The following is a 24,364-nucleotide window of genomic DNA, read 5'->3' on the forward strand; positions in this document are numbered from 1 at the left end:
CTAGCTTTGTCGCTGGCTGACCTACGTGCCATGCAGGTAGTTAAATGCATGCAAAGAACACAGAAGCCAACAGCGAGTGGGTGTTTGCGGTTTAAAATAAGGGGCAGTTGTAAGTTTAAAGGACTGACCTTGTTGGTATTATGCACAAAAAAAAAAGAGAATCATTTAAATGGTGTGCTCGTTCATTTTTACCCAACACAAATGTAAATACTTTTTTGTTTCTCCCTCTCAACTCCTCTGGACTGAAGCAGACTGACACTTTCCAGTATTTGTACCTAAGCTACGGACGTCTTCTGGCTGTAGCTGGATATTTACAGCACGCATAAGAGTGGCATCAATATTCTTGGTATAAGACAGCAAATTAACTCATTTTTCAAAATATCAAACAATTCCTTTAGATTTGCCGAGGAACCAGTTCACTGTTCTGTGACATTTCTTCAGAACTTTTATTCATATTCTTTAGCAATTTTTCTCCTTCACCTCATATTTTAAACAGGGAATGCATTACAGAATCACATGACTGCAACTCTTTATGTTCTGCAGCTCTAAAATCTCTAGGTGTTGTAGTGGGAAAAAGAAGAAAGAAATTCCAGTCAAAGTAAAAAAAGAAAAAAGAAAACAGAGAAATAAAGGCAGCAAACAAACAAAAATGAACGTGATAATGAACAAAATCATATAAAATCATCAAGCCATCCAAAGAGAACTGTGTTGAACGGTCAGTTTTTGCACAGAACCGTGCGAAGGTTGGTTTCTCAGGTCGACCTGTGATGTTTCCCTGTGTGGTCGAACACACCAGCAGTCAGAGGTGCTGCTATTATCTGAGGACCACGGGCATCGCTCGTTAGCGGTGGTGACAAAGGTAGACTACTACATATTTCATTGTTGTGTGTATACGTGTGCAACATTGAGCTAAAAGTGAACGCACGTTCTCCGACAAACACACTCACAAAACACTCCCTCTCACTTTTGCTGGCTCTCTGAACATTTCCTTTCTCGCCGTGTTAGTAGAAATAGGGGGGGGGGGGATGTTTATTAAAAAATACATTAAGAGTTGCTGTGTGATGGAGGCAATGTTATGTATTTTCTTTCAATTTTTGGAGAGGAATGTATCTGAAAAGGGAATGCAATGCTGTATTCAGACTGTTAACATCGTAAAAAAGCTCTGAAATTAGTAATTAAATAACCCTCTACTATTTATACATTCAGGCACTGAAAAATCACATGTCAATATGTAACTAAAAAAGATAGTCGCTCTCATTTTTCCCTTGGAAGGAAACTGAAACCTTGAAGTTGGCAATTGAGTAAATTTCTCCTACCCAGTAGTAATGCCATACGCATCCCCTTTGCTTCTCTGCTGTGTGACAGTTTCCCCTTTAAGTGCATTTGCGAACACTGACTTGAAGTCAGAGCTTTCGTAGCCTCTCCTAAAGCTTTTGCCCAAACTTATGGGAAAGAATCCATGACACTAGTCTTTTGAAAGGGAAATCCAAAGTTTTGTCTCGCACTTGTCACCAGACGAATCAACAGACGGATGGGTGGACAGATGTCCTCCGTGGCCCCGGAGGGCCAGCAGGAGAGCCAAGGCCCTCAGCTCCACAGACCAACTTCCTCCCGCGTGGTTAAGGACTCTCCGGTGTGATAGCCAGCTCTCACCCCAGCGACCCTGAACTCAGTCTTTGTTTGTTTTTTTTTTAATTATACAAGGGCTTTTACAAAAAAAGCTAACTTGAACAGCCATACAATGGCTAAAACATAAACCATATCTCTACTTTATCTCGGTTTGTCAGTCATTGAAATTTTTTTTCTTTTTCCTTTTTTTTGGATGCATTTGTGTTTTTTTAAGTCTTTGTTTGCCTTTCTTGGTTCTTTTGGAGTAGCTCTGATCCAGTCCTGTGCTGAGACACTCAGTCACAGAGGGATTGGTGTTGATTTGATGGGTGGGACGAGGGGGGAGGAGAGTGGGGATAGGAGGGAGGGAAAGGGTGAGGTCAAGGATCAGGTCAGGGGTTAAGATATAGGTTCATTAATAGTCCAGGAATGGACTCCAGGGGTTTTGGGGTTAAACAGAATGAGATGATGGGATGGGTTTGGGAGGGTGGGGACCGAAGGTTAGTCAAGGTTATCCGCTATCCGAGGAGGTGTGTGGTGCTGTCGAGGGTGAGCGCCGCCTACGGGTGGTGGAAGTCCATGACCGCTCTGAGCGTTCTGACCGCTCTGAAGCGAGCGACGCCGGCCGAAAGCGGTGAACAAAGCCGTCCAGGAAGTCCTGCTGCTGCTGGGTTATGGCTTGGGAGATGAGGCAGGGCAGCGCCTGCAGGCTGCCCGTCACCGAGTCCAGCTTGTCCTCCAATGTGCCGATGCGCTTGTCCAACTCCTCACTGCGCTCCTGCAGCTCTGACACCAGGTCATACATCACATTCTGGGTCTAATCAAAGAGAGAAAGCATATGTGAACAACAGGAGGACAGACAGAGGGGGCGGGGGACGTAACAGAGAATTCCACCATGGTTTAAATCTAAACGCAGATGGAGATACCAGTGTTTAGATTTATTTTCCCCCGTGAAAAACAGTCTGCAATGTAGTCCTCAGTCATAAAATACATGCGCAGATGAAAGCTGTGGTCTAAATCTGCCTCAGACAGAAATAATGACGGGAAATACTACATAGTACTTCATGCAGGTCAGCAGAGGTTTCATCTTTCAGCTCCACTTCTGCAGTCCATTTACAGTCAGAAAGAGTCTTAAATGCTTCGAACTTGACACAACTCAGTCGTGTCGTACTTATTGTCATGGGTTCTTTCTGCTGTACGTGGTATCAACATGCAACCTGGATTCTTACAGTCAAAGTATTCAATTATCCATCATAGCAGTCAAAACTTTTGTGCGTATCAAAAATGAAAGGGTAACTTAAAAGGAGACACCGAGCTAAAGCTGGGTGTGCACACACAGATCTGATAATCGAGCGGAGTGAGGGCAAGTAAACACACATTAAAGCAGCTGGCCTTACAACCTTTTCAAATACACACTGGAGTGGAAATGCCATCCACATCAAATGAGGCTGCAGTCATGCATCTCCCTTTGAACGGTCTCTCTCCCCCTCTGCTCGGCTGGGTCAGCTGATGCCTACAGCAGGACAGAGGCTACCCAGGCTTGACTGCAACCCCTCTTACAGCTTGATAGTGTTCAGACGTGCTGAGCGTCAGGTTCTCCCAGCTACTTAGCTCTGATCTCCTAGTCGCGCCCTGGAAGACCCTCTGTCAGCTCAGGTAGTCTCTTCAGTTTGGATCTGACATCATTTGAGAGATTTGACAAACATAGATCCAGCCGGTTGTAAGACGGATGAGGCAATAATTGAGATTCTTATTGTTTTTCGGGCTAAACTGCACTTACTAACATTTTCTGAGCAGTAAAAATATCACCTGTCTCCTGTTTTGGTCAACTTTACTGATGATCTTCTGCTAGTCGCTGTGGACACATAGCATCAAAGATCTTACAGAAGAACTGGACAGTCCTTCCATGTATGAGTAAGACTTACCCCTGCATTCTACCTAACAGCCAGCAGGGGGCAACTCCACCGTATACTGACACAATGGCCTTGTTCTTCACTTGATTTATAGCTTCATTTCCTGATGAGTTTATGGTCTCATTCGCTTGTTCCAAGTCTTCAATATAGCATGATATTCATTTTGTAAATTAACGTCCCATTTAGCGTAAATTAAACAATAAAGAAGGGGCCAAACTAGGATACAGGCACGCCGTCTCATCTTGACCCTCAGCGAGGGCTCAGAAACAAAATTTCCCATTCGTCTTTCTTGATTGGAATGAACAAAAAAAAAAACTTCAAAAAAAGATGCCAACTTGGGAACAAGCCAGCCAGCGAGCAGGTGATTTGCATTTTTAAAATATTTGATTGAGTGCAACAAGATAAAACAAAGGAAAGAGTACAAGTCCATCACCATAATTATCTTAAGCCCTGAAACATTTTATAAGCCACTAAAAAATCCATCCATCCATCCATCTATTTTCTCTGGGCTGGAGCCCTATCCCAGTTGACTTCAGGCGAGAGGCAGGGTTCACCCTGGACAGGTCACCAGTCCATCACAGGGCCAACACATAGAGACAGACAACCATTCACACTCACAGTCACACCTACAGTCAATTTAGAGTATCAATCAACCTCGTCCTCTCTTGATGTCTTTGGACTGTGGGAGGAAGCTGGAGTACCAGAGAGAACCCACGCAGGAACAGGGAGAACATGGAGACTCCACACAGAATGATCCCCCACTAAAAAAATGTTACATCAAATGTCATTCGTGACCTACATTTATGTGACCAACTGATCATCTTTGTTGCTCACTGATTTGTGACTGATGTCAGTACACAACTAATTATCAAAATATTAGCTCTAATATCAATTGCCAGGTTCACAGTAACAGAGCACTGCACCAATCAGAGACATTGTTGTGTCACGTTAGGATTGTGGGTAGTGTAGTACTTCTGTGAGATCACGAATTTAATCAGGTTTTCTTAAAACAAGGTTGGCGTCATACAAACTCGACACTTCCACAGGAGCAGATCCCATCATTTCATGTCCTGCTCACTGGAGTTGAGTTGACCTCTGATAATTATGACACGATGGCAAATATTCAAATAATAATGAAAACCTAAATAGGATTCTCCCTCCACAATTACACTTTCGACATGCCTAAAATGCAGTTTTTATTAAACAAAAAGATTACTGGTGACATCAAAATGGCGAGATCTAGTCATTTCATGCATGATATGGGTATTCCTTTCGTCTCCTTCTGACCGGACTCTCATGTTGGTACTGTTACTAAGAAGGAAATATGAATGTAGCTTAGCACAAAGAGCAGGGACAGCCAGCTGACAACACCTCTAAAGCAAAACAAAAACAAAATGATATCTTGGATTTCGGTTGCTTACTCCACACAAAAGCCCAAGAGTCATCGCTTTGGTTACAGCAGGGAATGTGCTCAACGATTTCCTCCAGTTCTAATCAGTCAAAGCTATGCTAAGCTAACTAGCTGCCTGTCACACATGCATGCTCGAGCCGTGAATGCGGTATGACAGGGAACTTGCCTTCGCCAGGTCCACCAAGGTGTTGGCCTGATCGTTGAGTTTCCTCTGCTCCATCTTCACACTGCGCAGTCTGGGTGGAGGTGGAAACAGGAAGAAGAAGTGGAGGAGGGGTAGAGGTGGAGGAGGGCGGTGTGCAGGAGTGGAGAGAGAAAGGTAGTTTGGGTTTATGAAAGGGCCAATAAAGAAGAGAAGGAGGACAAGACATGTTTTTAATCATGAGCGCGCTGATGGCATTGAAACGAGAGGGCATGCATGCGTCATATATATATAGACTGTGTACTTTGCATACATATATATATATATATATATATATACAAACAGATAAATTTATATATATATATGAATATACAAGCATTCCTGGGCTTGATCAATGCAATGCCAACCAAAACATGCAAAATAACACAAGCATACTGCACTTATTTTGAGAAATAAAGACTGCTGATCACGTTTTGTCATGATTGTTGTCAAGTTTGAAAAAGATGTCTCCTCAGTTATGCAGTGAGAAACACACAGATGATCCTGTTACAACAACAGAATCTGTTTTCGCAGAAGAGAAAAAAATATCTCAGTCCAAAGCCAAAAGAAAAAAAAAAAATCTATGACTCAGGGTGGGGGCCATTCAATTTGATCAATGACGATGATCCAGACTTTATCAATACAGCCATCAGTTTCTTCCTATCATTTATCTAATTGAATAAGTACTATCATGATGTCATCAGCCAAAAAAATGGAATCAGCTAAAAAAACCAACAGTATTTTATAAAGATGGCGTGAAAGAGAGCAGCTGGGGTCAGCCAGGGTCACCTGATCATTACACGTATTACATACACTGTTGTTATATTCAGGGAATCGGCCTTCCATTATTGGGCAGCTAGCTTGTGTGGGGGAGGATGAGGACGGTGCACACCACCAGTTGGAGTTCCAAAACTATCCAGATGTTGTATTTTCACTTTAACTGCTGTGCAACTTCGAGGCGGTGGCATTTTTTTTCTTTTTTCCTTCTCATCCTTGACTGAAATGTAGCGAATCTTTTTGGCTGCTTCGCACATTCAGCAATCCTCTAAGCTAGCGAGCGAGCTACTGAAGACGGGGAAAATGGAGAGAGGGTGCGTCATTCAGAAACAAACCAATTGAAGAATAAATGATCATCCGGCACATTTCACACCAGATGACTAATGGTTGATAGAAGTAGGTGCGCCAGTGATTGAATTTGAGGAAGAACAACCGGGATTTTCATCATCATGACTCATCTTGATTTGATAGATTTGGGGATTTTGAGAACCTCAGAACCAAGTCTTTCTGAATCGAGTCTTCTCCACCCTGAATTATGACAAAACGTGACTTTTTTTCTCAGTAAGAATGCAATATGCTTCTATTGAAGAAAACCCTTGAATTCATGTCTGAAATCAAAAACATTCCCACCCCTCACCGCCCGAAGATCACACATTAAAAAAAAAGGAAAAAATAAGATGACATGCCCTTTGTCAGTGCCGCACGCAGTGGTAGGACTTGATAAACACACCGGTAACTCTGAAAGCGTGCAGTGACTGTGAGTGATTTGTGCAGGATGAACATGAGTATTTTCCTGTGTGTTCTTAGATGAATCGTTGTGTGTGTGTGTGTGTGTGTGTGTGTGTTTTTTTTTTTATATTTGTGGACGCCTCATCATAAAAGATGCTGCTGAACATACGGCGACTCGCGCAATGACACACTGGACATGTTTTGTGAGGCCTTCAACACGGCGCCTTCTTATCTCTCGTCAAATACATCACGCCGCTGTTAACGCTGATGTGAATAATGTGTCATTGTTGGCGGTGGCATCACAGCCATCATCTGGATGTGTGAGGGGAAGAATTTCCCTGTTCAGCAAATTATGAGACAGGATGACATTCAAGGGCATTTATTCATGTGCAAATCAGTATATCAGAGCGGAATGAGACTGCTCGCTTACGGCTCTATCACTGTGGGAAACTGTTTCTGCTTGTGTGTGTGTGTGTGTGTGTGTGTGTGTGTGTCTACTTGTTATCCCCCACGCCTGTCGAAGAATAAGGGACAAAAGCTAAAAGTGCTACTTATTAGTGTAACGTATTATGCGTGCGGTTTCGTTTCCACAAAACCCTAATGTGCCGTCTTTGTGTGCGGTGTTGTCAGTGGCACGTGCGAGCTGTGCTGTTTGATCTCAAACAGGAAACACAAAGCAAAGATCACTATTAATACCACAGCAAACATTTCAACCTCATTACAGTGAATTCCAGTGAGAGAGTGTGTGTGTGTGTGTGTGTGTGTGTGTGTGCGTGTGTGTGCGTGTGTGCGTGAGCGTGTGTCTCATCACAGAAAATAATCAGGAGTGTAGAATGAATTCTGTTGATGCAGGTTAATATAGCCTCCAGAGCAGCTATATTAATCATGGGCAACATTATACAGTAGATGGTTATGAACTGCTGGACGGGCCAACAAAGCTACAATCTCATTCTGTGCAAGATGCTTTCACACGTTCTCTCCAGACAGCCCTCCACCACTGACAGCGGTGGCAAAATGTTGATGCTTGAAAACTTTGGTTTCATTCCATTAAAAGGGGGGATGGGAAGGAGAGGGAGGTCGATGGAACATTGAAGTAAAGTAAAACAATTCAGCATCCAGCATTTTTTCTTTTAAAATCTTTTTTTTTTTTTTTCCCAAAAATCGTTTGGAAACAAACGCCTTTGTCATGCATTGTCAAACGCAGACATGGAGAAAAAGAAGGGGATGTAGAGGAAACAGGAGGAGGAGGATACATAGAAGACTCAACTTACTTCTGAGCTCTGCGGTGATAGAGCAAAACAAAGACAGAACACAGTACAGAATTTTAACCCCACAACATTCACGAAACGAGTGAAACCATTACACTTGTCACTGTAAGCACAGGGTCAGAGGGGTTGGAGGGAGAGGGGAAAGGGAAACGGGGACGGGGAGAAGGAAGGACCAGTACACTAAGATTGTGTGTGTGTGTGTGTGTGTGTGTGTGTGTGTGTGTGTGTGTGTGTGTGTGTGTGTGTGTGTGTGTGTGTCTGTGTGTGAGTGTGTGTGTGTTGGGGGGGGGACTTTTCATGTGTGTGAGGCTAACAATCACAGGAAATGAGGACATTGTATCATACACTAGAGATGATAGTCAGCTATGACTAAACATTCCCGCAGTTTCATGGAACTATTAATAATACAGCCTCAATATTTTGTACCACAGTTACCTTTAAGGACAGTCACGTGGATTCAACACCCTGATAACTAGATTTGGGGCATGCTGAGTGATTCTCCTTGGTGGGTGGTGGTGAGCAAATTCATTTGTACATGTTATTATACATTAACTTGAGTGTATGAAAGGCAGAGCAGGACTTACTGGTGGATGGCTTGAAGAAACTTGCGCTGGTGTTTCCGCACTTTGGCGTGATCGATCTTCTTGACCAACTTGGTGTGTTTGTAGATGAGCCATGTTTCCCTGAGTACATTGGCAGCTGTGTTCTTCACCTGTGGGACAAGTTGGACTGTGACGCTCAGCAATGTGAGATAAATGCCACAGCTATTGAAAAAGTCCCCGATTACAAACACCCGGGGAACTGGGCTGAGGGTAAGTTGGTAAGTTTACTTTGAAATAAAACATCAGGAAAATTGAGTCCGAATTTAAGGATACAGATTGCTTTTTCTTTTTTTTTGCAGGCAACAGATTGTGGAAGTAACTTTTCTTTCACTTTTGGATTACGGTGATTATTTTATAGGCCCGCTTCCATCTCAAACCTCAGACATCCAAATTCTGATCATCATTCGGCTCTTTGATTTATGACTGGTCATCCATTCCTCATCCGCCATTGTGTTTTGCATCGGAGGGTAAGATGGCCCCCCCTTTCCATCAGAAGTGATCAGCACCTTTATATCTTTATCTTTAAAGGATTACTAAAGAAACTGCCCTCCTACCCATCATCACTCGTAGGTCAAAGACTTCACACACACGACTCGTTCTCAGGAGTGGCACGCACTTCATGTTCCTGCCGTTCACAAGGATCCTGCAGCCTTCAGGAATTTTGCACCATTTCGACTGGAATAACTTGCAGAATCAACTAAAACTGGATAAGCTGGGGCAGTTCAAGTATTTGATCAAGAATCTTCTTGACTTCAGGTGTCACCGTTTCGGACGCCATGGCTTCAAATAAATGACCGTTGAGCTTCATCTCAGCGTGATTTCCTGATTCTTGATAAAGTGTATAAACGATCAAAGAGGTTCCACTGATGTGCTGAAATAAAGCCATCATTTTAACAGCGTGTGTGGCCTTTCAGATACATTATTTTCCCTCCTGTGTGACTTCTTTGGCCACGTACAGTATATTTAGCTTGAAGCTAGTGGCTAAAAACGTCTACAGCGATAAAAGAAACAACCAGCAAAAACTGTTCAAAAGTGTCCAACACTCAAACAGATGATCTGATATAATCCACATCTTCTTGATCCAGCTGTACGCTCAGTAACCCCCAAGCATTTTGATTTAAGATTTTAAAAAAACAACCATCTATAACACTTCCAGCTCGGTCCAGAACGACCAGCTACTGTATTCAGTTGAAACAACGAGCCTGCACTCATCAACGCTTGTTCACAGCAGCGCAGAGGCGAACCTATACTTGACTTTTAAGAAAGAACGTCCCCAACACTGACTCCACAAGCTGAAAATCTGAGTTTATGTTTGCATGCAACAAAATGAAAAAAAATTAAAAAAAAATAAAACCCGCAAAGAAAAAAAAAAATCAAGGGATACATGATAATATCTGCACGTCATCTGTATTTTCAGATATTCGTCAGTTTTTTTAAACTATCGATGTCTGACGTTTTTCTCGGCCCAGTTTTGCTCCGGTGTCTTCTTTGAAGAATTATTAGCAATTTGGGTTTTCTTCATTTACATTCATTCACAATATGAACATGAGTTTAAATGTGTGATTCATATGAATTTGTGGTTATACAGACAACACTGACATTGGTAACTATCAGCTATGAAACACCAAACTGTCAAATATCAGCAAAAACGGCAGTATCATTCAATCCTCGAGAAACTGAGCAGAACAATAAACAGCTTTAAAGGTGTTGCACAAGCAAGCACAGTTTCAGCTAATAGTGTGTGTGTGTATGCATGTGTGTGTGTGTGTGTGAGTGTGTACTTCAGATGTTAGCATTTAAGTGATTGAACCTGGACTAACTGCAGGTCTAGTTTTAGAACAGAACCCGTGAAAGGTCATGAACTGATGTTTAGGCTCCCTTCCTGTAAATAAAAATGATCCGAGTGTCTTGGAGGACAGCGACTCACTCGTTTGCAGAGTTGTGTGTCCATCATGAAGTTGTGGACGTGCTTCTCAGCCTTGGTCAGCTCCAACTTCCTGGCTACCACTGCAACCACAAGTGCAGTGCAACCAGCTCCCTGTTGCACAAAGACATGGTCAGACCCAAAATTTGATGTATCCTTTCGTTCTTTCACCTTTAGAAACCAGACAAGACTCCTAGATAACTAGGTCAACTAGTTAATAAAACATGCACTAACCACGTCACCCACGATTCTGCCTTGTTTTTTCTTTCACAGACTACAGTACGTTGGATTCGACAAGCACATGGAAAAGGATTTCTGTCGCTATGACAGTGTGGTATCATGGGAGTTGTTGTCTTAATTTTTAAACAAACACCGCATTATGAATCTTTTCTGACTGTCCAAAATCACATTCAAAGACTGAGGTATCTGATCAAAGGGACCATGATCATGTGCGCCTGAAGATGTGAGAGCTGGTCTGTCTTGTCCCGCAATAGCATTTAGCTCCTCAAGAGGATATAGTGAGTTATAGTACCAGAGGGGGGGGGGACTCTCGTGGAGACTGGAGAAAAAACAGTAACACCATCAAGGAGCAGGAGTCAAGAGAGCCAAATAACCTTGTTTCTAACTCAGAGTTAACCAAAAAAACTTGAGGTCCAACATCCCAGAGGGCTTCTCTTCGTTTCTGCTCCATTGGGAAGTAAAATTATTGACTGATTTTAGTTTTTCCAAGCATGTCGGCCAAGACAAAAACCCTACAGATTACCACGGTGTGGTTAGTTTATCCAAAATGGGCCAAATTATGGTTATTTATGATGGCATTTTTGGAGAGCTCTCATGCTAACATGGTAAAAGTAGAGAATGAACAGTTTCCGTGATAGAAACCTTTGTTGACAATATTGGTGCTCTTGTTTTGAAGACCGGATGATCTCATAGGAGTTACCCAGTAAGACGCCATTACATTTGAGTGTGGAAGAGGGGAACCTACCATAATCCCTGTCAGCAGACACACGCCTTTCCCACAGTACGTGTGTGGTACCATGTCCCCGTAGCCAATAGAGAGGAAGGTTATTGAGATGAGCCACATGGCTCCCAGAAAGTTACTGGTCACTTCCTGTTTGTCATGATACCTAAAGCAACAAAGATAAGCAGAAGTGGGAGAGACACAGTGAATAAGACTGAAGGCAGATTGTGGAGGGAGAGCATGCTGAGGGATGGTGTGGTGCCGTGTGAACCGAACAGAGGTGGTGGGTGGAGGAGGTGGAGGTGGCGAGGATCAGGGGGGAGGAAGTAGTCATGGCGCAAGGTGCTACACCTACTATATATAGTCAGTTTTGCCCACAGTTTAAATTCTGCCTGACAAAAATAACACTAAAAATATGGGTTTGATGGATTTGAAGACACTCTAATTCATCTGGTCTTCTCAATGTGGGAGCAGAAAAATGTGGAAAACTGACAAGTATTCAGTAAAAGCAAACAGCCAATTAGGTGAAATGATTTTAAATTTTCAAAAACCACTGAACGTGTGTTCAAGTGGCTTTCAATACCAAAATTAACCATTTGGTGAGACGAGAGATACAAAGGAGCAATTAAAAATGCGTCTGGGGCCAAATCACTTATTCCTTCAGTACGTTAGCATGGAAGTTACAATTTTAGTGAACACTTTTAGAGACAGGCCATATAGCTGTAAGTGATGTAAGCTGTAAGTGGTCAAACTTGATTTGAATAAGACAACCCAGCAAATGTAATGTCAATGCATCCAAAAATGCATACTGCTGCATTCAATCAAACAAACAGTTGGCTTATTGGACACGGTTTTGCTGCAAAATCCTCCTCCATAGAGTTGCTGCCCCCAGAAAGGTTTGGTAATGCAAATCATCACTTCAAACATATTGTTTGCTGAAAATAGCTGACAGCCATGCTTGAATTGTCACTCCAAAAAAGGCCCGCTGTGAATATGCAGAGATATTTCCGTTAAAAACACACCGCACAAAGCTGTATTGATGATGACATTCCCATACCTTCTGCAGCAAGACAAAAGTCCATCACAAATCTGCTTTATCCACCCACCCTCATTCAACGCGTCCGATTATTCCCAATGGGCTGTCTAGGAGGAGATCAGATAAGATTTAACTTTGGAGTAAAAATCAAATCTTCATTAAGCACTTTGAGACAACATCTCGCTAACATCCAAAGACAATATATGGGAGAGTGTGATTTCGTGAGATGTTGCTAAAGGTTTTCTAAAGGGGAAATCATGAATTTTAAATTTAAACTATCCAGCAGTGTTGCAGCGGGTGCACTCAAAAGGGGGCCGGAACAATCGCCTCTAATTGGTACAGACTGGAACACTTGGGGCTGGACTATCAATTCCTTCCTTCATCAGAAGTCCAAAACCCCACCGTCCCTCTCCTCCAGGACAGATCATTTATATTAAATATCATACATCTACGAATCAACCCGTCTGCAGTAACTCCCACTGTCAAGTGTCTACTCATGCTCAAATTCAGGGTGGAAAAAGAAGTATGAGCATTTTTGTGTGCGTTCTGTGGGATTCAAGCTTCTCAAATGACATGCAGAAAAGCAGTCTGTACAATACCATGCAGGAATTAAAAAGATGTCTGCATCCTGCATGCTTCAGAGCCAGTATATTGAGAGCAGGGGAGCGGCGGAGGAAGTCTCGGGACAAATGCTGCAGTGTGGCCAGGTAGAGAGGGATTGTACGTCTTTCTCGGACGCTCTTTCATTTGTAAACAGTGGCGTAGCAACGGAGGGAGAAGCTCATTGAATTTGACACCCCTGTCTCTTTTACCTGCATCCCAACACTTCACCAGCTGCCCTTTGATAGCTGCCAGGGGGCTTAACTTGATCAGCTGGCTAAATATTGTAATTACAAGTGACTAGTATGTTAATTTCATTCATCTTGTCATCAAGGCGTGCAGAGAGTGAGTCATATCTTGACGGCAGGCAGGAATGTGCTGCACATTTTTAGCACCGTGAGCAATTTATTACAGTACAATACAGCTGCTATCCCTCTGTTGTAAATATGACCCATAAATAGGCTTGTAAAAATGGAGAAGGCATTGTTTTTTTTAAGTGGTAGAAGTTTTTTGACACATACAGTTCAATAATTCTCAGCTCTAAAAGGAGACGTTAATAGACAGAGGATAGATGGGGAGCTGATCGATAAGACTTTATAAGGCTCTCAATATACTGTGTCAAGTTTTGGAATAGCATGGAGAAGAGCTGGCACCACTTTTAACCTATTCCAGGTAGACAGTGACTAGAACAAGCCCCCAACTATTAAATCCTCCCTGACAGACATCCTGTGAGCGTAATCCTGACATCACCTATATTTCAGAGATGGAATTCCAAAAAAAAAAATCTTAGAAAACATTTGTCATTTACACACAAATGAGCTTTATTTTCTCCCCCATCTACTAGAGGAGGGAGAGTAGAATTCCCGCGCGTGAAAACATCCCCTCAGTTCAATCTGTTATTCCAAACAATCAACAAGCGACATCATTTTCTGCACGATAAGAAACTCAACTTAAACCTCACTGATCTCTCTTAGGCGTCACCACCCAGTCTAGTCAGCCCAGTCTAGTCAGCCCAGTCTGCGCGTCACTGAGATGTAAAACCAACAGCAGGATATTTTCTCTTTGTGTGCATGAAACTTTTCCCTGTGGGTTCAAGTACAGTATGTTAATGTCCTCCGTCATTGTGCAGAGCTAGATGAACTTGTGGTGAGTCCTGAGGAAATACAACTTACAGCGCAAATGTTCACAACTCACCATAATAAGGATGGATGGAAAGAGCTAACACACACCCACACACAGACAAATATTGGTTTGGGTTTTTTTTTTAAAGCAAAACATGATTTTTCTATCGCATGAAAAAAAAAAAAAAAAAACTTTCCACAATATTTGGAGATGCCTATAAGAAAATAGTCATTTTCAACGCAGACTTTCAGTTTATAGCAATTATTTCCAATGTATGGTTTGCATTTTTTAACCCTCCACGCACGGCAGATGTGAAAAGTGTCCGCTGGGACTCGGGGATCAACTGAAAAATGTTGGCGGCCGAAGGTCAGGCTCACTGTTACCTCAAATATGCACAATAGCAGCTCCCTTCTCATTATCCTGATCTCTGGGACATCTTGAGGGTGTTTCTTCAAATTTGGAGCAAACTCCCTTGGGGACAAAAGATCTTGGTGGTCAAAGGTCAAGTCACTGTCACCACAAGATCATGACACCTGTCACCTTACACACATGCGACGACTCAGGAATGCCTCCAGAGGGTTTCTTCAAATTCAGCACAAACCTCCACTTGTACTTGAGGGTGAACGTTAAAGACTTTGGTGGTCAAAGGTCAAGGTCACTTTGACAAGTACATATGCGGTGTATATGCATACGCAGTATTTCTAGACTCACCCTAACCTGAAAACATCATACAAATATTGCTGCACATCACGAAACTGTTGCTTCACAAGTGGACTTGATTCAACGCTAAAATCTGCATTTCTAACTTCCTCCAGGATAGTCACACTTCCCTCTGCTGGTCAGCCAACACAGCAAATTACCTCTTCCTCCCAGCACTTCCCCCTCCTCTTCCTGCATTTTGGTTCCACATCAACAAAAACAAATTCATGTTTTCAACAAATTCATGTCTTGCGTCGTACAAATAGATTTGAGCACCGACAGATTGCTTGGGGACAAATATGTTGCGATGCTCCTTGGGGAATGTTTGTTGTGGTAAACATGAGCAGATAAACTCAGCAAATTAAACTGAAAGTGATGATGACCTAATTAAAAACTGCAAACCTAACTATTTTCTTTTTTTTTTTTTTACAATGCAGTCAATATGCAAAGAGAGCCTGCGGCAGCATGCTCAATATGGACTGTAACATTTTTATGACAAGTGTACCTTTTATGATATACTTCTGAGATAACAGGTACATAAAAGAGGGATTTGTTAACTTCAAATAGTACAGCATTATCATGCAATAATGCAGTCCATCCACTGCTCACACACACAACACAGGCCATGAAATAACATGGCCACACCAAATTATTCCGGCAACAAAAGAAGCTTTTGTGTTCATGCGTTACTTTTTACTTAAATAAGAGATTTGCCTCCTCAACCTAGACAGACAAGAGTTCTGGAATAATAGCTTAGTTTTGCTCTGCAGACGTTAGCATGAGCATACGTTCCCTTGACCAAAAACCAATAGGATTTTTACACAGGATTTTCATGCCAAAATTAAACTCTGAGGCTAACGAAGGTGTAGCAGACTAACATGAATCCATCCGTCCATTTTCTACTGCTTGTCCTCTTAAGGGTTACAGGGGGGTGGAGCCTATCCCAGCAGCCTTTGAGTGAGAGGCGGGGTTCACCCTGGACAGGTCACCAGTCCATCACAGGACCAACACATAGAGACAGACAACCATTCACACTCACAGTCACACCTACGGTCAATTTAGAGTATCAATCAGCCTCGTCCCCTCTTGATGTCTTTGGACTGTGGGAGGAAGCTGGAGTACCAGAGAGAACCCACACAGGAACAGGGAGAACATGGAGACTCCACACAGAAAGATCCTGTGATGGAGCCGGGACTTGAACCAGGAACCTTCTTGATGTGAGGCCACAGTGCTGACCACTGCACCACCGTGCCACCTCAGATTAACATATTTTGTTTGAAAAATAATCTTCTGAATTGAATTTGAAAACCAGTTTAATAATGTTTGAAGTGTAAATGCAAGTGTTAGACGTGCATAGCTAATGTTAGCTTGACTTAATGTCTGTAACACCTCTGTAGTGTTGTTCAGCTGCTGGTTAGCCGGCTGACATTTTTAAAACCAACAAAAAGGCCTCCAGTTCACATGCCTGGCATCTACGAATGCTCTTTGTACAACAAATATTAAACAATCTTAAACAAGAGTTCATGATGAGCCCCAAGAACTGCATTTTATTATTATATTAATGGTTTTATATTTATTCTTTGTTCCACTGGCTCCGGTACTGTGTATTGTATTTGATGTTTGATCTCTTTAATATATTTGGCTGTTTCTCTTTTATTCTGACAGAGGGGCACTTTGTGACCGGTTTCTGTCAGAGGTTCTGTATAAATAAACTTTGTTTGCATTCAAAAAACCCATTGACTTTGAGATAAGGAAAGCGGACATGCAACAATGCTAACTTTCTTCCGGGGTTTTAGAATTCACTCCTTTGTGTCCTTGCTGAGGCAAACATCAAGTTCTTTCTTGAACTACACATCTATCCCCCAAGATTATGACTGTGATGCACACAGATGCTGTCTGAAAAATTCTTCAGAACTCTTTTTATTTTAATTTTGCTCATTTTGGAGAGTAAAGTTGAAGCGTACTGCAGTATGGGAGAAAGGCTAAGAGCTAAGCTAAAGGCTCAGCTACAAACTACGACGACTACTACTACTACTACTACGACGACGATGACTACGACTACTACCAGTTTTTCCACAAACAAATGATCTCCTTTGAACAAGATGGATAACCGATGGCGAGGGTCCGACACAACAAGCCGCAAAGAAGTGTTGCGTTCAGAGTCTCATTGACATGGCTGAGCCAGGCCAACAGGCTGCTAACTCAGATGGAAGACATTTTGTATGTGACGGACTTCGCACGCGCGTGCAAACGCTCAAGGACACAAGCAGACACACGCACACACACACACACACACACACACACACACACACACACACACACACACACACACACACACACACACACACACAAAGAATCCCAGCCCGACTTCTGTTCAATGTACTACCGTAATTTTGTTGCACAGCAGCACAGTGACATTAAAAGTTCTTATCGCTCATCCAGTCAATGGGCTCTTCTAAGGAACTCGTGGAAGAAGGGAAAGTAAATAACAAGAATGGAACCCTTCATGAAAGAGAGAGTTTCTCCATCATCCCAGTTAGACTAGACATTAACCGCACTTCATACATCTGAGCTGAACTGTTGTTACAGGCTATGGCGCGGGATATTTAATTAAATGTGGGCTACCTACAAAGTGGGCACCCACCCCAAAAAGCAGAACTACATGCTGCAGCAAAGCAGACTGCTGCAAATGGTCTGCTTCTTCGTACCACATTTCCTGCTACGCATGTCTAAACTCTCTTTTCCACACCTTCTATTCCTCTGATCTGAGCGCTTTTTGACATTTATTATCTCCAACTCCAAAATAATGGGCTTAATTTCTGCCAGAATGTATGAAGCACATAAACAAACTCAAAGTTGCACGAGTCGTGTTTCCATTTAAAAGTTGTTAAAGATGAAATTTGGTGCATTAGGTGTGTTTCCAGAGCGGAGCAAATAAATAGGCTTCATAATGCTGCCAGAGGAAGGTGATGCATACATGACGTCGTGTACGGCTGGAACAAACTTTTGACAATGATGAGCCGTTTATCAGCAAAAAGAACTAACAAAACAAACGCTGTTCGGTCATGTGGGCTAAAGATTTGCTACTTCTGACTTTTTCCTGCATTTCAAAAAAAAGCAAAAACCGTCTCAAGCAAGCATTGGAAAACATTTTTTTAAAAATTGAGGGAGCTTGCTTGAATTTTGCAGTTTTCCATCAACCTTTTCAAATGAGGTACTTCAAAATGTGCATCAATATGTTGATGAGAAGCTGATTATAGAATCCCGCCACCAGCCAGAGTTTCGGTGTATTCACATGTAGAAAGAAACAAACTCTGTGTCAACCAGTATCTATAATTCCATTTTTTCCACCCTAATGTAAAAAGCTACGCAAAGGACAGAGTTGGATGAACATCCACCGTCCTCTCTTGGCTTCCAGCCTGAGTTGAACCAGACAGTAAATCCGTAAACACACTTGACCTGTCGAAGGACTCAATGTCACGCTGACACTCATCTTGAATTTAAACATGGAGAAGTCGCCATCTCTCCAAGTTTGTTGTGATTAAACTTCAGCTTAGTGACTTAAACACATTCTACAGGCTAATATTTATCATGTTGTAAGTACAAGATCCCATCCCACAACAAAACTCCCTGGTCCTCCTACTGTAGATCTGATGGTCAGTACGACTGCGCGTCAATAAAGAACAGTAACATTTTAACAGAGCTGTGTTTTATGCTGCAAATTGGAAATTTTGTATCGGAATTTTGACCACCAGGTCTGTTGGTTATCAGAATTACAAAATATACAACATTATGTATAATTCCTCTGTAACTTCCTACTACAACCCAAGTTTTACAGTCCAAACACTACCATGTAGTACATACAATATCACTTGACATGAATCTGCCCAGATATTTCTTATTAGTTCTTTATTGGTACTGCCTATACCTGCAGGGTATTTCAGAGGAAGAAGGAATTGCTGTCCATATTTCTAAAGTACTGTGCACTTAAGGTGCAGTAACAGTAATTATTTTACAAGTGCATATGGACAAGTTAAATCACAAGTCGTTATAAAAGAATTATATACTGCTGTTCACCAGCATACTTGTTAATTTAAAAGTAAAGACTTGCTTGGACAGCGTGTGATTTTAATTTGTGCTGTATTCGAACTTCCTGCGCTGGTATAACTGGTGAGATTTGCTCTAATCAGGATAATAAAGTGAGCCTTCGCCTCAGTCTTGTGGTGCTCCCTCGCTATGACCTGCTGCAAGTGCCCTTCTTGATCTACAAGCCAACTAGACAGGAAGCAGTGTTCATGGAGCTCTTAATCTTAATGTTTCAGTGCTGCAGTGTGGTTCTGTGTCTGGGGTTATCAGATAGCAAGTATCCTATTACAGGCGTTCCACTGAACAGTTCTGGCGATCCGTAGTGAGTTATGGTATGCCGGTCTCTTCAGGGCCCTTCTAAAGACAGCTGTGAATAAAGCTGTGCTCAGGAAACAACTTCATAACATGTAATTGTAAAAGCTCTCAGAATTAATGTGTTCAAGGGAATTCATCAGTTACCTCGTCGTGCTGCTGCAAACTGGGCGTCCAACCTACAGGGGACGAGCTTTGAAACACCATCACTCCACCTCCGCTGCCAACTCAATACACCTAAGCTTTTCCTTGATGTTGCCATTCATCCCAATGCAGTACATGAAATATCTAATCTGTTATACTTCTGTACTTCTGCCCACAACACCAAGTCTGTCAAGACTTTCAGGTAGCGCCAACTGCCTCCCTAATCTCTGCCCACACTCCCATCGACGGTATCAGAGAGAAGCAGGCGTGACATCGCCCATTGCTTGTGTGGTTCAAGTTTGGGGTTTTGATGTCACCATCTTGGGTTTTTTTTAAGTCACCATATTTGGTTGAGTGGGTGGAGACAGAGAAGAGTCAGGGATGGACCTACTAGAGAAGCAGTCAGGTTGCCATGGTAGCAATGACCACGCTTGACGATGACGAAGAATTGAAATTAGTGAGAGACATGAACTCCTTTACACTACAGAAACAGTGACGCAAGGATGAAGTTAGCGAGCATCATCTGGTTGCCTCATCTCGAAGTCAAAGGGTTCTCTGTTAAACACCTGAAAAAAGCTCCATAGTTCTCCCTACCTTAATACATGTTAATGTTCTACTCTAAAGAATAAAATACAGCAGTGAATACCACACTCTTGAATTTTGAGGTGCTTATGCAGCTTAAAAAAAGTTGCTAACTAGAGGCTACAAACGCCGTCATGCTGAAATCAAAAGAAGCGTAAAGCTGTGAAGACTTTAAAGTCGTCCGCAGTGTCGTTAGCATAAACTTTGGTTCTCTTGCCATTGAATTCATTTATTTATTTTAGATTAGCAACACCTGTACTGTAAGTCTCATACTTTTTTGTTTACCACGGAACGTTATCAGCAATAACCACAAATCAAATATGAATAAATATTCTATTGGCATTAGGATGACGATAACATCTGGGTTGGCCTGCAAAGCTACATCATCCCTCCTGCACTACATCGCGAGAGCGGTTGAGTCGTTTCCTCATATTCCTTTCTGCGACCGATAGAGTCGCCCCCTGTTGGCCATTAGAAAGAATGGCAGTATAAGATGCAAGATTTGTAAAGTTCCTCCTCTATAGTGGCCACGTAATTTTAACCCTTGTCCTTCAGCTACTACCTGGACCAGATAAGACAAATGCATTTTCTTTTACATTCAATTTGCAGATACAGTTTCTTGTTAATGCAAAAGCTCATGTCTAATGGTGTGGGCCCGATTCAAGCTCCATCATGGTGGATCTTCCTCGAATTTAATCAATTCTTGTGTGTGCGTGTACGCGTGTCCTTGCTCTTGCTCCCTAGAACACTTCACGTGAACATCTAACATAGGAGCATCGTATGGAAACGTGTGCATCAGCCTGCCACATTTGCCAAACCATTCTGATACTTTTTGGGGGTTTTCAGTTTAATATGAACACAATTACATATATTGTCGCCTTCTTAAAATAATCGCAGCTTTTTCAACTTTGTAATTTTCAAGTTTTTCAGAAAACACAAAAAATTTGAGACAAAACATGAAAAGCAGTTGTTTAAGGCCCCCCCTAAAAAAAGTAAAAAAAAAACACGACTTAGGCATTTATTTTAAGAAGGTGACGATACGTATTAGTCAGATTTTGTTCTGTTAAACGCCGTAAAAGCAGCGGCAGCTGTATTTTTGACCTGGGCTGAGGTCATCAGCAGTGCAAGTCTGAGGACGCACGGCAGCAGCTCTGCAGCTATTGTGGTTATTGCTGTTTTTCTCTCCAAACTTACATGAAAACAGATCAAGAGAGTTCAAAACTCTGCATTAAATCAATGTTTGAGGCACACTCTTTGATCTTCCTACGAGAGGATGAACGAGTGTTTGATGAACAAGTATTTTTAGCAGATGGGACCACTTCAGACATTACTTAGCTTTAAATGTTGGGGATGAAGTTAGCACTGCTTTGGTTTTGACAACACTTTCTTCCCAATGTGCATCTGCGGTAGATGACACAGCCCAACAAAAATGATTAAAAATAAAAATGATTCGGGCTGAGGGAGCGTGTCATTGTGATTTGACTGAACACAGTAGAAAGTGATAACAGAGAGAATAAAGGGGTGCAGGTTGAAGGCTGACAACTAGACAGCGTTCACCGTCTGTGGCTGCAGCAGACCCGTCGGCAGCGTAGATGACAACTTCCTGCACGCTCTCCATGAGCACTGTTTTTTTTGTTGTTGTTTTTTTAAATGACACATCAGGTCAGGCCATCAAACCACAGAATCCTGTTGTTCTTCAGTCTGCAACAATTCACATAAAAACCACTTGCAAACCTTGGTGAAAGTCACCCTTATTTTGAAAATATGAGCGATACACTGCATCGGGCACTTTCAGAATTACAAGTCACATAATCAGGACAGTTAGATGGAACCCATCATCCTTAGTTTACCAGCTGGTAGAATTGAAGAGAATTTTTATTTCCACCCATGTTGCTGATACACTCCTTGTTAAATGTGTGTGTTGGATGCAGCACAAGTTTTGAATTTACTTGAATATTTTATGCAAACCTGTGTATGAAAGTTGAAGTTGCCATTCCGACAGTCTGTTGTTGTTCATGGCGGGCTGTTTTTGTATTGAGGATTCTTCTTTTTTGTGCTGTATTCGTACAACTCGGGATCAGTATTTGGAGTAATAGCACTCATCACTGATCTGCTTTTGTGTGGTGACAATAAACGCTTACCAGAGTGCAGGTTGTACTTTATGATCTGATGTCTGAGCAGTGTCACAGTCTGGATGTCAGGGCGGGTGTAGGTGTTGCTGACTGGTAACGCAAGCCTGCTAATCCGGTGCTGCACTCTGAGGGAAAAGTCAACTAAACTTTCTGAAAGCTCGTCTTTTACGAAGCCTACGGGTCCTCGCTGGAGAGGCAAGGTGAGAAACAGCAGTCTCACATCGCCTCGAAATAGAGCGCTTTGTTTGAGATAACAGAGTTAGGAGCAGGAGACGTAGAGAATTAGATAACAGTTAAAGAGGAAAAAAGGAGCGAGAAACCAGGGAGGCAGGCAAGGCATGCATGAAAGTGTGTAACTGAGTTCTGGGCGGATTAGGCCTGCTTGGCTAAGGATGGATAAGGAGAGGCAGAGGGACAGGGAGTCAGTATTGTGGGGTGGGGGTGAGGGGGTGGGGGTGAGGAAGAACTGCAAAGCATGCCACGTTAGATGGGGTACAGTAGGAGATCTGTGAGGGATCAGTCAGGAGTGGGAGAGAGAGGGAGGGAGCCAAAGAGCTTAGTTAGGGAGCTTAGTTGAGGTAGGTTAGCTCTGAAGATGGGCTGTTTCAAGGAAGAAGGGAAAGGGAGCTAGTGACCAGCGTTAAATCCATCTACTTATTAGCGTGGCTCTCGGCCCCTCCACCCCTCTCTCCCTCCCTGTTGTGTGTCTTTCATTCCCCCCATCTAGGCATTTTCCAGGAACCTCCGTGCTCGTCCAATCTCACACCGTACTGCCCTTTGATTGGCTCTGTGTAATGGCGCAGTTAACAGGAATTACTCAAACAGCACTTCAGGAAACAAGCGCCTCTTTTGTCCCCCCCCCCCCTTATTTTTTTTCTACTCGGAATGATGGGAAGTAAACATGAAAACCTGCATGCTGTTTTGATGTTTACCAGAGGAGGGGGGCTGCGGGGAGACCACCACAAAAACATTGGGTTAATTGATGTAAACAAAAACAAACAAACAGACAAACAAAAAAACTGTAGCACAGCCCTGAACAAATTCCGCTTTCAAAAATGTCTCCGCATAAGAAACGATGCCCTCACTTACCTGCCTGTTATAGGACTGTAACACTACACATGCCTGACAGTCTAAATCAGCGCTGTGCTGTGGAGTAAAACACACCCCTGTTACACTCAAGTGCATCGCCTTACTTCTGCCCTCTCCTCGGATACTCAGACTGTTTTTGTTACTACCAGACATTCTAGAGCAAAAACTTGTCTGTGGAAAACCATTAGAACACTGTTTGATTAATTTTGTGAAGGGACACACATAATGAGATGGTAATGACAGAACAAAAAGGTTTTTACTCCTCGACAAATCTTTGGAGTCGCTGCTAAAAAGACTTTTGTGCAATATGGATCTATAACAATTGTATAAGGAGAAGGAGACAAAAAAAAATAGAAAAGACAAATTGCCCCCTGGCAAACACGTGAAGGTGACTTGAAGGAGCTGCTCCATTTTAGCACACATCTCCTCCTCCTCCTCCTCCTCCTCCTCCTCCTCCTGGCCTATAACACAGAATAGTTAGCCAAGAGACGCTTGCTTCAAAGTGCTGCTCATACCGTCGGCCTCTGCTAGGCTGCTAGCCGCTAAGAGCCTGGAGGGATCCTGCTTTCTTAGCAGAAGGATGGTGCCACCGTCATGCCAACTCGCTAATCCTCCTTTGCCACACTGACTTTGGGAAGAATAATCAATTTATTGTTTTAGAGGGGCTGCCCCTTCTCCCCACTAAGGCCCCACCCCTACCCCACCCCAAAAAAAGAAAAAAACCCAATCAGGGCAGCAGTGGCGCCAGCTCGGTGCAAAATGATAAGTTGTTTTTTTGTTGTTTTTTTTTTTACACGGCTAGAGAACGAGGACTCACATGTTATCCCTATGGAGCAGCATAGTGGGGAAATAGAAAGTACAACAAAACATTATACAAACACACATGCACACACACACCTACATGTGCATGCCTGCACCCATCCATAGTAACACACACCAAGACACCCATCTGAACACGCATGTTATTCTGAAACCAAAAGACTAATGGCATGCACTGGACAGTGTGTGCCACAGAATGTGTGTGTGTGAGCAAACCAATCTAGCATCTATTAGAGGTGATTCTCCTCCAATTGCCTATTTCCAAACTGAGCCTGCACACCGTAGGATCGCCACTCCACTCGTCTCCTTCCTGCCAGGACTTAGAGAAAATTGTCTTTGTTCTTCCGGGGGATCTAGCAGAGATTACAC

The 24,364-nt window shown here is 42.6% G+C and overlaps 1 protein-coding gene across 2 annotated transcripts in view; it reads right to left on the reverse strand.

Moving 5' to 3' along the window:
• Positions 1 to 2,077: 2,077 nt before the first annotated feature.
• Positions 2,078 to 24,364, reverse strand: part of kcnn1a (potassium intermediate/small conductance calcium-activated channel, subfamily N, member 1a) — a 53,265-nt gene continuing 30,978 nt past the window's right edge. The window contains exons 5-9 of one of the 2 annotated variants that reach the window (XM_086203335.1): positions 11,399 to 11,540; positions 10,417 to 10,527; positions 8,472 to 8,599; positions 5,099 to 5,168; positions 2,078 to 2,425 (exon numbers count right to left, since the gene is read on the reverse strand). In XM_086203335.1, the coding sequence (XP_086059461.1) occupies positions 2,120 to 2,425; positions 5,099 to 5,168; positions 8,472 to 8,599; positions 10,417 to 10,527; positions 11,399 to 11,540 (757 nt within the window). In that variant the 3' untranslated portion in view covers positions 2,078 to 2,119. Of the gene's footprint in view, positions 2,426 to 5,098; positions 5,169 to 5,190; positions 7,799 to 8,471; positions 8,600 to 10,416; positions 10,528 to 11,398; positions 11,541 to 24,364 lie in introns of those variants that run through there. The other variant, XM_086203336.1, reaches the window with a different exon arrangement.

Source organism: Aulostomus chinensis, chromosome 5, assembly GCF_037954235.1.
Source record: "Aulostomus chinensis isolate RoL2024-O1b breed Wild chromosome 5, RoL_Achi_v1.0, whole genome shotgun sequence".
Lineage (NCBI taxonomy): Eukaryota > Metazoa > Chordata > Actinopteri > Syngnathiformes > Aulostomidae > Aulostomus > Aulostomus chinensis.